This window comes from Coregonus lavaretus (assembly GCF_964263955.1).
Source record: "Coregonus lavaretus genome assembly, chromosome: 6".
Lineage (NCBI taxonomy): Eukaryota > Metazoa > Chordata > Actinopteri > Salmoniformes > Salmonidae > Coregonus > Coregonus lavaretus.
In genome coordinates this window covers 55,582,136-55,595,021 of record NC_139993.1, presented here as the reverse complement: position 1 = coordinate 55,595,021, position 12,886 = coordinate 55,582,136, and the positions used below count along the sequence as shown (strand labels likewise).

Sequence of the window (12,886 nt, the reverse complement as noted above, 5' to 3'; positions counted from 1 at the left end):
TTGGTCAAAATACCAAATAGTGAGAAAAAAATATCAGAATTTGTCTGCCTGTGTAAACACAGCCATATGTTGACAAATTCTTAACATATTGTCGTGAAGTTCTACAATGTAGCAAGCAGCTAAATATTATACTGCTTGCTTACGAGTTTGCGCAATGCGCCTATCACCCCCGCCAGAAAATATTCCAAATATTTGAACAGCAAGCGCAGAGAGGAAGGGGGGCCGGAGAGCGGAGAGGGAAGCGAGAGAGGCGTAGTTGAGCAAGTGAGCTAACAAGCTATAGCCAGCCAGTGAGGCCGAGGGGGACAGTTTAGAGGTGACAGCGGAGAATGGGGAGGACTCTGCACGCTCGGCGAGTTTTGTCCGCAGAAAGGGTGCTCAAACTCGGTCTCTACCAATCTGAGAGCGTGTGCTGAAACTGGAGAAACACCGGGTGGAAAGGAAGGAATGGCTGATCCTCTGCGGAGGAATTTACTAGCAAAACTTCGGGGGAAGAAATCTAAGAAAGGGACGCCGGCTGGTGGATACAGCGCTGCGACTAATGGGGGCAGAGAAGGTAAAGGAAAAGTTTCTCAAAACCCAGACGGTCAAACTCATCCAGTAGTAATGTTCGCAGAGTTGCATTGTCTGACAGACAACATCATGAGAGGTAACGAGAGTTATGTGAACGGGATTGTAGAAAACAAGGTTGGATTAGATCGGGAGCAGAGCACGGTAGGAGTTGTTGAGACGAGTGCGTTTCCCCAGCAGGACGAGGCTTCAGCTACCATGCACATAAACACTAGCCGGGGGCCGGGGGACAATCAGGGCAGCGGGTGCTCTGGGTTTAGGGGTCGAGTAAATGAGGAACTCTTGGGGGTCTCACTTCAAAGAGCAACTCAGTATGGGGGGAACGATAGAGACGAGATGATCAGAATCCATAAACAAGGGCCCGGCTACTTCTCGGGACAAGTACAACAAGGACACATAGGGAGACCGAACGAACAGAGAAAACACTTTGTCCCCATTCCGCGACAGTATAGCGCAGGGGATTCAATAGGGTTTGGGAGCAGTAGTCATAATAAGCACATTATATACCACAGAAGGCCTGATGGGGTAGTTAAAGTGACAAATGGCCACTATCCTGCTTCAAAGAGTAATGAAACAAATGTCTACTTTGACAAAGACCTAAAGACTCGAGTAAGCCACGGGAAGGTAGACGACTCCTGCCATCAAACTGTGTACAACTACAAGGAAGACAACGGGCAGAGGTCTATAAATGATTTTAAAGGGAAGGTAAACGTGCATCCTGGCCACAACCAAATATTGAAAACAAATGTTACAACTAACGGGACGCAAATGTATCCGCCGGGTATCCCGTGTGCGCATCATCTGGACAGTAATTACACCGAGGAAAACATTGTGATTAGAAACATCGAGAGTTACGGGAGCTCGCCTGAATTTACAGGGGACAACATTAGGGTGACACATTTGCAGAGCCCGACAATTTTCCCCATTGAATTGGAGATATGCGACGTTAACGTGGCCTCCCATTTCATATGCGCCAGAGAAGGAACACTCAGACACTACTCTCTAGATAGCGAGGATGATGATTATTATGATAATGTAATTCTCCCCTTTTATGTATCGGAGTCATTAGGTCCAAATGATAGAAAAAGCTCTGATAAAGTAGAAGCTATAGAGTCGGGAAAAGATGTTCCAAAAGGACATGTCATTAGTGACAGTGTGCAGGAGACAGACAGACTACAGAGCCAGTTAAAAGAGGCATATTACCTTCTTATAAACACCATGCATGATATTAGTTTTGATGGTCAGGTCAGTGTCAACGGTTTTATAGATCAGGCGAGCTCCTCCAGTCACTCTCAGGACAGTGTGTGTTCGCGGTTGTCCATCAAGCATGTGGACAGTGACGCTTGGTCGTCAGGAGAGCACAGTGCCCAACAGGTGTCTGACACAGACTCCATCCTGTTGTGCCTGCTGAATGAAAACTGTGATCCGTGTCTCAAAAATAATTTCATTAGCAAGAGTCTCATGAACCTATCTGCTAGCAGGATTGGGCCTCACTTACTGCGTTCCACTAGTGACAGAGCTATCAAATACCCCAGTGGTGTGCACAATGCGCCCTGCATCCAGGCCCTCGGTTCCCAAAGCCCTGCTGTTGTTGGGGCCTGTGAGGATGGGGATGGAGCAAGTAGGCCACAGGCTGTTGGAGCCTCTGACCCGTTTGAGAAACAGGCCTGCTACGATGGTGGCACGAGCAGCGACGACCTGCTTCAAGACACCGGTGACGACTTCAAGTTGAACGAGAGTAGTGGCTCGGTCAACAGCCTCACCGGGTCATCTGACAACGCATACACCCAGCAGGGTGGTAAAAGCAAGCGAGATGGAGAGATGAGCGCATGGGACCGGGGAGGCTCTGCCAAGCCCCATGGTGTCACCGTCAACAAGATGCAGGAGTGGATGCACAAAGGCCGTCTGTTGTCTTCGGAGATGAAGCAGCGCATTGCAGGCTCCATGCCCCGAACCCATGGCACCCACGGTGGCCTGGATAGTGCACCACGGCCCAGCCAGGGCCAGGCCAGCTCAGTTCCAGGTGGATCTAAACCAGCAGCCCTGACGACCAGAGTTCACAGGGCCATACCCGCCGCTGTGGTCCCATGCCAGAGCCAGGCAGTGCATCAGTCAGGTAGGAAGGGAGGTGGTGGTGGTGGCCCCTTGGTGGAGCCACTCTCCGGTCCAGGGAATCTCCCCCCTGTCGTCGTCCTCCGTCCTCCTTCACCCATATTAAACTACTCCGTCTGGTCTGGTGATGGTCTCACTCTCTCCCCCTCTGGATGCAAAGCAAAGGGACGGAATGAATGAATGCCTGTCTGAACGGCCCCTTTGCTTTCCTAGTAGGATTCTCTAAAGTCTAACTGGTGGCGGGTTCTGGTTCTTCTTCTTCACACACTAATTTAGGTTCCATTTTAACACTGAGTAGCACGTTGGTTATAGAGGGCCACACTGTAGTAGTAACAATAACCACTAACTCACTCTGTAGACTCATGGTGTTGATAATGGTTGTGGTGGGTATGTATGAAAATGACTCTTGAACAATGAAATGTATAATGTGTATTAATGTTTGTTTGTTACCATAATTTGAGATGAAAACATCTGTATCATGAAACACAAATGGATATCCTGTTTTGATATTACCATGTTATAAAACCTCTCCTTTCATCTGCTGACCTTTTCCTTTTGTTCAGGTTGTCAGTTTTAGTTGGTCAGGTGACAACTCTTTCTTGTTGTTTCCCTCTGATATTTTCTCTGGTTGGTGCGGATGTGTGTGTATTTGTGTGTGTATGTGTGCGTGTCAGGTTGGTGTTCCATGGTATGTGTGTGACTGTGGTGGGCTGAGAGTCTTGTCCAGGGTAAATAGGGCGCTAGGCCACATGTACCAGGTGCTGTTGTCTGTGGTGCAGTGCTAGAAATAGAGTGTGATCTCTGGACTGCAGCGGAGAGGGAGAGAAATAGAGAGGGAGAGGGAGAAAGAGGGAGAGGGGGAGGGAGAGAAAGAGGGAGGGGGGAGAGAGAGAAAGAGGGGGAGGGAGAGAAAGAGGGAGAGGGGGAGAGAGAGAGGGCAGAGAGGGAGAGGGGAGAGGGAAAGCGAGAGGGGGGAGGGAGAGAGGGTGCAAGGGAGAGAGGAGGGAGAGGGGAGACAGCTGTTGGCTCTGCCCAGGATGGTTTGGCTGCGAACTTTCTACTTTCTCTCTTTTTCTCTCTTCATGTCTCTGTCTCTCTCTCTCCCTCTCTCCAGCTCTCATGTCTCTGTTTCTCTCTCTCTCTCTCTCTCTCTCTCTCTCTCTCTCTCTCTCTCTCTCTCTCTCTCTCTCTCTCTCTCTCTCTCTCTCTCTCTCTCTCCAGCTCTCATGTCTCTGTCTCTCTCTCTCTCTCTCTCTCTCTCTCTCTCTCTCTCTGTCTCTCTCTCTCTCTCTTCCTCTCTCCAGCTCTCATGTCTCTGTCTCTGTCTCTCTCTCTCTCTCTCCTCTCTTCAGCTCTCATGTCTCTGTCTCTCTCTCTTCCTCTCTCCAGCTCTCATGTCTCTGTCTCTGTCTCTGTCTCTCTCTCCCTCTCTCCAGCTCTCATGTCTCTGTTCTCTCTCTCTCTCTCTCTCTCTCTCTCTCTCTCTCTCTCTCTCTCTCTCTCTCTCTCTCTCTCTCTCTCTCTCTCTCTCTCTCTCTCTCTCTCCAGCTCTCATGTCTCTGTTTCTCTCTCTCTCTCTCTCTCTCTCTCTCTCTCTCTCTCTCTCTCTCTCTCTCTCTCTCTCTCTCTCTCTCTCTCTCTCTCTCTCTCTTCCTCTCTCCAGCTCTCATGTCTCTGTCTCTCTCTCTCTCTCTCTCCAGCTCTCATGTCTCTGTCTCTGTTTCTCTCTCTTCCTCTCTCCATCTCTCATGTCTCTGTCTCTGTTTCGCTCTCTTCCTCTCTCCATCTCTCATGTCTCTGTCTCTGTTTCTCTCTCTTCCTCTCTTGATCGCTCTCTATTTCCCTCTCTGTCGCTCTATTCATCTTTGTCTACTCTCTTCTTCTCTCATCATAGAAAAGTTCAGCCACATCTGCACTTTTCCACTGTTCAACCATACATGTTGAAGTCGACAAGCAGGAGAAGACAGGGGAAAGAGAGGAGAGTGAGACATAGAAGCCACTAGTTGTATGAAAAGGGATGTATAGAAAGATTAGCTCAGGGACCTAGAAAGAGAAAAGAAGGCTTCTCTCCCTGTAGGTTGTTTTATTCACTGTCATGTCCCCCCCTCCTTCCTTCATAAGTTCCATGGTAACTTGCATTTTAAAAGGACCTGGGAGTGAATCTTTAGAAAGACAATCCTGTTGTTTAACTTGTTTGCGCCATGTTACTTAATTCCTCAGTATGAATGAACAAAATGGGGAGCGATTAAGTATTTATTAAGGTCAGCCCTAGAGCGTATCTTACCGCTGTGGGCCCCCCTCTCTCTCTCTCTCTAGATCGCTCTCTTTCTCTCTCTCTCTAGATCTCTCTCCCTCTCTCTCTCTAGATCTCTCTCCCTCTCTCTAGATCTCTCTTTCGCTCTCTCTCTAGATCTCTCTCTCTCTCCCTTTCTCCTCTCTCTCTGCTCCACAAAGAGCCATTTTAAAAAAGTATTGCCATAACCTCTCAAAGCGTGACTAGAAACTTCAACTAGAAATGCTCCTTTTATAGGCACTCTTTTCATTTCTGCAGGAGTTTATATGTGTCTTGGCTGACACGCTAAAAGGCATCCACATTTATCCCCCTCCTGGTTTTTAATTGGAAATTAGAACTCACTTTGAAGTCAGGAATATAATGCATTTGATTAGGAGTGTAAATTAGATTTGACGACAGTCATTTTAAAGTGTCTGTATGGCATCTTTGTACTTGTATAATTAGTGTGAAATCCCCCTGTAGATTCATCACCCACACTGTGCTATTCACAGTGATGTGTGTGTGACTGAGTGTCTTGGGAAGTAGGTTAAAATAGAGTAGTGAGATGATGTTAGTTGGCTCATCGTGTGTGTGTTTATGTGTGTGTGTGTGTATGTGTGCGCATGCATGCGTGTGTGAGGTGGGACCTCCACAATGCTGTTGATGGTTAAGAAAGATGGGGGAGATCTAGAATGGTCCGCTGGGATAAACACAGGCTGAGTTGTGTTGAGTTCAGTTTTCTCCAGGCGTCTACTACCGTGTGTGGTATGCAGGCAGTAGGTCACTTCTCAGTATCCAGGCATTTTGTTTTCGACAGTTCGGGGCTGAGGGGGCTCAAAGGAATGGGGCTAAATCAAACCTGCTGTAGACCAATAGCCGTGCCAGCCAGTAGGGGGAAAGACCCACCTGCGGGTCCCAGACTGCAGTTTGAACTTTGAAGATTTGATTTTCTATTTTTCTCAGTACCTGTTATGGCTCAGTCTGATCCCCTTATTGGAAGTCACACATCTAAATTGGGTTTATCTGTAATATTTGTCACATTATATAATTTATAAGGCGTAAAGGCTTCATAAACCCTTTATAAGCCTGATATATGCTTCACAAATCATTTATATGCAAATGTCATATTTTACACAGGTGATATATCCAGTCTTAAAGGGACATTTAAAAAAATGTCAACTTCATATTCATCAAGTCCAGCACCACCCCAACATCAACATACTGTGAAAATGGCACATTTCTATGTTTAATAAAAAAAGATAGAGGAACATAGGTGTTTCCAATGACATCATCAACCAATTAGGAGACAATTAGTAGGCAATGCCTCCTCATAATTGGTTAAAATCACACAATGCACAATGATGATGTCATTGGAAACACTTATCTTCCTCTATCTTTTTTACTACAAAACATATAAACGTGCCATTTCACATATGTTGATGTTGGGGTGGTGATGTAGATGCTGAATATAAAGTTGATCATTTGTGAAATTTCCCTTTAAGAACTGATGGTTTCCAAAATTGTGGGATAACCCTTTTGCTTTAACATATAACCCAGGGTAAAGTGATCTCCCCTGCTCTTGTTAATGTATTAAAGTGGCTACAATATCAAATAGGCAGGAAATATTTAATCTGATCCTCTTTGCCAGCTTCCCTCCACTGTTAAGTAGTGTTAAGACTGTGTCGCTCTCTGTGTCTGCATCACGCCAAGTCTTGTTACTGAGCTGTGCTGTTTTCTCTCATAAACACACATAGCACCAGTTCCAGATTACCAGGTACAATGCTTCCTCTTGTCTGCTGTTTGTAATGCTAAAGACAGATCAGATGATGAATGAGATAAAGGAGGCAGAGCCAGACGTCTTTATGTAGAGGGTGACTCAAATACTAATCATAATACCATGTACTCTCCGAGTCTTTCTGAGGACTCTGACAAGTCAAGCACTAGCATCTTCGTTTTCATGTGATGGCTCAGGCAGGAAGTTCTATGTCTGTTTTTTGATGTGTTTTTGTAGTTTAAGATTCCAAAGAAAAGGAGATAGCGGTATGAATGAATAGGAACAATGGTAAGGTTGACTTCTTCTAGTTTTTTTCTCTTGGCATTCTATGTGAACGGGAGACTGACACCGTTTCCAATTCTCATCCCTGCAACAGGGAGGCAGGGAAGAGGACTGACACACACACACACACACACACACACACACACACTGCATTATTTGCCCAGGCCATCTGTTACCCCTAAGGTCTTGGTTGTTCATTGGGCAGGCAGGCCACTCTCTGAGACACAGGCCTCAGTCTGCATGACTTTGAATTGGCCTGTGTGTGCGTGTGGTGACCACTGAGGACACTAGTGGTGAAGGTCAATGGACTCTCATGCCAACTAGAAGCCAAGGGCGAAGGAAGGCTCAGGTCTTGGCAAGCTGTGTCAATCAGCGCCGAGTGCACAAACGTTATCTCAGGGTCGGGGTAGGGCACACACACACACAGTGCACACACGCAACATGCTCACACTAACACTGCATTCTCACAGATTAGGTTTATAAGGGCAAAGTCATACGTCTATATCAAGGAAGTGTTGATCCAGTTTGAGTGTTTTTCACCACTGCTTTAGTTCTCACACAGTTTACTAGGGATTAACATGGGTAAAATAAAATGACAAGACCCGATAAATTACAACATTTTTACTACTCAAAATACACAACATGCCAGCAGCAGATTAGCAAATAAACACTAGAAAGCGACCGATATGGATTTTTTAGGACTGATGCCGATTTTGTGGGGTCAAGGAGGCCGATGGCCGATTATACATAACAACATAATGGCAATAATATTATTTGAATGGTAAATCTCTTGATAAACTGGGTAAATTAAGATGGCATAGGCCTACTCACAATACAGGTGAATGCATATTCAATAGAAGTGTGTGCATGCATTGAGTCATTGAGCTTGTTTTGGCTGATCAGTGGAGTCTATGGTGCTACAGATGTAAACAATCTGTTTGCCTTCCATTTGGGACTTATATTATCCTACTGATCAACAACATTTGCATAGAAGAATCACTCCCACGTCAGGCCTGTATGGTATCATATAGGCACTGCTGTTAGTTGGAGGATATAGAAGAACATCTATGGGTCCAAAGTAACTTCATGATTTGATTTGTGATCATGATGTGTGATCACGGATGCTTATGAAACTAGTATTTTAGTCATTATCCGTGACTGGGAAAAATTATTATTTTTCAGCTGTCAGGACGCATCTCTTAACAACTCAGCTGCCAGGACGAAATTCTAAACATTTCAATTGGCTAGTTCAGCTATCTGTCAGAAATTGCAGGTTGTAAGTTGATCCTACTGCTACGATAGGATAGAGCGAAGCTGTAACTCCGCTCCCTTTCACATCTCCTCACATCTCTCTCAGCGAATTTTCAGACCCCTCTAGTGACACATTTTTTAAAAAGCGACTAGCGACAAATCTAGCGACTTTTTCTGGTGTTATTGGAGACTCTGACGTGAAAGCACGTATCGTTCTTACTCTTCTCAACGAGCAGCGGGTGCTGCCATGGGCCCCACCCGGGCCCCACCCCCCTCCCGTCCCAAAGCACTCACAGGCGGCCCAGTCCTCGCGCTGCAGTCAGAGCAGGAGATGTTCACCCCTCCGCGTCCAGACTGCAAATGAATCGCGCATGCGAGAAGCCGCCACTGACTGATCCCGCCCTGGCTTGCATTCAGGGTGGGATGTAAATGTGGGGTGTTTTTTACTCACTTTTTGTCTCTCCACAACGTTATTCCTCTCCACAGCGTCCATCACAATTACATGCACATGGCCAATTATGCAAATTAGGTGATGACATCATTTAGCGACTTTTAGGACAGCCAATAGCTACTTTCCTTACTGAGGAGTTGGCAACTCTGCTCTCCATCGCTCATATCACTTGCTGCTGTTTACTGCTACTATGAGAACTAGTTCAATAGCGATGACATTTTCTTACCAAGCCATAAATGTGCATAATATCTAACAAGGAGAGCGAGGGTAGGAAAAAAGATGATACGACGACACACGTTCTGTCTGAATGACTCAAATCTGCCCATAGTTTGAGAAGTGAGAACGTACACACGCGCGCTGATCTACAGCTTTCTTGGTCTATAAGCATGCAGGAAGATTCTTAGGTAACTAAACCTATTGCCAATCTTGATTTAGGCATTTTAAAACACTTCCTTCTTTCTCTATTATGACAATCATCTAATCCGACTATCAACTGTCAATTTACGGATACGATTGCGGTTGGTCAGATCAGCACACCAGTAAATAGCTAACGTTACACTGCAAGTCAGATGGCTTGTTGCCGAAAATGGTGCATGTTCAGAATTATAACCAGCTAACGTTAGCTAGCTACGTGGCTATTAGCTCCTATCTGATATCTTAGCACCATGTTTATCTAGCCAGCTAGCAAGCATAGTAGCTAATATAGCTAGCTAGCTAACGCCACAGATGAAAGGGTTAGTTATCGTAATCTTTGCCAACAGGTCACATAGCTATCTGCTTAGCTAGCGAGCAATCTAGCTTATTGCATGCATGTCCGGGCACGTCGACACAAGCCTTATTATTAGTGAATGAACTAAACTAATATTTGCAACAGGAGTTTGATTTTGGTCACTGTGTCAATTCATCCATTTCTCAATACTGCAACTTTCTGTTTGAGAATGTTCTAGCTTGCTGCTTGCTGCTGCTGATCTTCCCAGCTAGACATTCCTAGGCATTGTGCAGTGCTCGTGGCTCAGGCGGTAAGTGGCGGCTGGCCTATCAGCAGTTTTGCTATGTAGAGGGACTATCGGCTAAGCCGATAGAAAAGGACCGATAGCCAATAGACTAGAAAAGGCCAATATCGGCCCGAGAATGTGTGATCGACAAACGGAATAAGAGTAGATATGGATATTTTTAAAACAGGTTAAGATACCTTGATATTTAAACTGATCTGCTATATGTATAATCATCAACCTGATTTTGCCAAATATAGGAGATATTCTGTCATTCTTTGAAGGAAGTTATTTAGCAAGCTTAGCAACTTTGGTCATTTGACTTTTGTTACTGCCGTTACAAAGTGTGTATGATTCGACAACGCTATACTCGGGGGGCGCTCTGTGTCGAGATAGCCTACTGCTGAAATGCGCTAAATTGAGGAACATAACGCTCAGAATTTATTAACGCAATTCACAACAATGTCATTGTCGATCAAAGATAGTTACTCTATCATTACTAAATATCAGTTCTATATCGTGGAGCTCCGCCCCATAGGGGAGCTCTGCTCCTATTGGTTTACCCCGCTGCCTAGGCAGCGAACAGCCTGAGAGTACAATAGGGACACCTGTACTCCAACGAGAGGTGTCCCTATAAGAGGGGACGCTTCCCCTCAATCAGCCTCCCATTATCTTCAGCGACTGGACTGGACTGAAGAAGCCGATAAGAAGACGAAGACTCAGGACAAAGAAAACGCAGTCGATTTTCCAGATAATCGACGTCGTCCTAAAATGACACACCAGGAGATTTTCCACCCCCAAAAGCTATTTTCAGAGCTCAATGTTGCTGTTCCTCTATGGCGGCTGCTGACCCCCACGACTTATGTTTTGTGTGTCTAGGGTCTCAGCACGCCAGGGACGGCCTCATAGATCCCCCACTATGCGCCAGCTGCGCCCTCCTTGAATTGAAAGAGAGGAAGCAGCGGTGGGCATTTTTCAGGGGGGATATTCCTCTTGAGGATGTGCTATCAGTGTTAGCCTCAGCTTCTGAGGCATCATCTGAGGGCTCTGACTCAGGGGATGACATGGATATTGGGGAAGAAATGTATATTCCAGCGGAACAATCCATTCCTCTGACCCATGATTTTAAGACCCCATTTCCATTGGAAAGGGCAAGATTTTTTTCATCCCTGGGCGATGATGATGCGGGCTCTGAGAATTCAGCAGCCACATCATACGCCACAGCCTCTCTGCGCTCGGACTTTCCAGGGCTCATCGAGAGGGCTGCCGAGCGCCTGCAGATTAAGCTGCTCCCATTCCCTCCAACCCGGAAATGGATATGATGGAGGGAGGTCTTTATTCCAGGCCCAGGAGGGCGGTGGAGCCTATGGCACCGACCATGCCCTCGCTTGGTAAGTATGTGGAGGGCTCATGGGAGGCACCTTTAGCGGCGCGTTCGCCGGCTAAGGCGTACCTCCCATTCACCAGAGTGGAAGGCAGATAGCAGGGCTTTTCAAGGCGAATCCCCAGGCTCGAGACCGCCCTGGCTGCGTATCTCGTGCCGGGTTCGAGTCCCTGGCCCTCGTCCATGAAAGCCGTTCTACCCCCACAGAAGGACCGACTCACAGCACAGCTGGTTGAGAAGTCCTTCGTGTTAGGAGCCCAGGCCGTAGTAGCGGCAAATAATATTGTCCTCCTAGCAGCCTCTCTGTCCCGTCTAACAACGGGAAGTCTGAGCTCACTGGGGAGGAAGTGGAAGAGGCGACCAGAATTTCTGGCGCTATTCTCCACTTAACGCAGGCATCAGCTGTGTGTGCGGGGAGGTCCATGGCCACTTCGGTGGTGGTGGAACGACACCTTTGGCTGTCTATGACAGCCATGAAAGAGACAGACAGAGCTGCGTTACTGAACGCCCCCATCTCTGACGACGGCCTGTTTGGGGTCACCGTCAAGGATGCGACGGAGCGTTTTATGAGGCTTGACGAGGAGTTGAAGCAGCTGGCCAGACACCTGCCACTGGCAGGAAGACTCGGCCCTGCACCGAAACGACCGTCAAGCTCCACCGCCTCAAGTAGACAGGGGTCTACAGCGAGGCGTCGTGCCCGGCGCCATGCAGCGACTTCCGGCAGCAGAGAAGTGGGCCCCGCCCCTCCTGCGGAGCCAGAGGTCCCAACTATGCCATTGACAAGAGAGGTCGTCAGAGCGTCTTCTTGGAAGCACCCGAGGGGTGACCAGAAGAGACGGCGCCAATGACATGGCGAAGGGGCGAGAATGGGAGACTGCGCAGTGGCTGGTCCGACTGTGCCCACTATTCCCCCCCCCACCCTTCTGTTGAGGGTATGGAGGGAACTGTTGATGTTTTGAATAAAGAGTTGGCTCCAATTGACTTTGTCACAAGAGAGACCCTTTTCCATAATACATCCGAGAACGTTCAGACTCCTTCACTCTCTCTCTCTCTCTCACCACTCTGAGTGTAGCTCAGCCCACCAAGGGTGCGTAGCCGCCTTGTTTTACCTCATAAAGACCTCACATTACAGACTTCTAGGAGTGCTGTAGTGAAGGTCTCACATAGCAGACTGCAGTCACAGCCAGGTAATGGAATGATGATGCAATCGCTATTTGGGGACGTCTCTCTATCTCAGGCTAACGCCTCAGTCAGTGCAGTTCAGACCCGTGTTGCGTTCACAGAGGGCCGGGATATCGAGGTTACGAGTTTAACCAACGTATCGGCGTCCCCGTTTCTCTCAGAACGCGCTAATGTTTCCTCTCCCTTTCTTGGGAGGCCCGCCTTGGGCTGTTCCACCACTTCAGTGCTGGGGAACAGCGGCGGCGAGGGCCGTAGAGGAATACAGGTCCTTCCTACTGAATGTACCACAGCTTCGCGCTCTTCCGCTTTCTCTGCATTGCTGGGAGTGGTGACGAAGCTGTACCCTCTCCCTCTGGTTAGACCAGACGTTGCAGAAGGGTTATGCCATCCAATTCCATCGAACCCCTCCCCCATTCAGGGGGGTGGTGGAGACGGTGATGAAAACGCCTGAAAAAGTCGCCGCTCTCGTTGCAGAGATTACGGAACTTTTGGCGAAGGAGGCGGTCACAGTAGTTCCCTGGGAGCAAAGGAACAAAGGGCTATATTCGCCCTATTTCCTGGTGCCGAAAAAGACAGGGGGAATGAGGCCGATATTGGATTTACGCATTCTCAACGA

The 12,886-nt window shown here is 47.5% G+C and overlaps 1 protein-coding gene across 1 annotated transcript in view; it reads left to right on the top strand.

Moving 5' to 3' along the window:
- The first annotated feature begins 329 nt into the window (after positions 1 to 329).
- syde2 (synapse defective 1, Rho GTPase, homolog 2 (C. elegans)) overlaps positions 330 to 12,886 on the top strand; it is a 77,235-nt gene continuing 64,678 nt past the window's right edge. Inside the window, exon 1 of the mRNA XM_084163270.1 lies at positions 330 to 2,686. Within this exon, the coding sequence (XP_084019396.1) occupies positions 448 to 2,686 (2,239 nt within the window). The 5' untranslated portion in view covers positions 330 to 447. The remainder of the gene's footprint in view (positions 2,687 to 12,886) is intronic.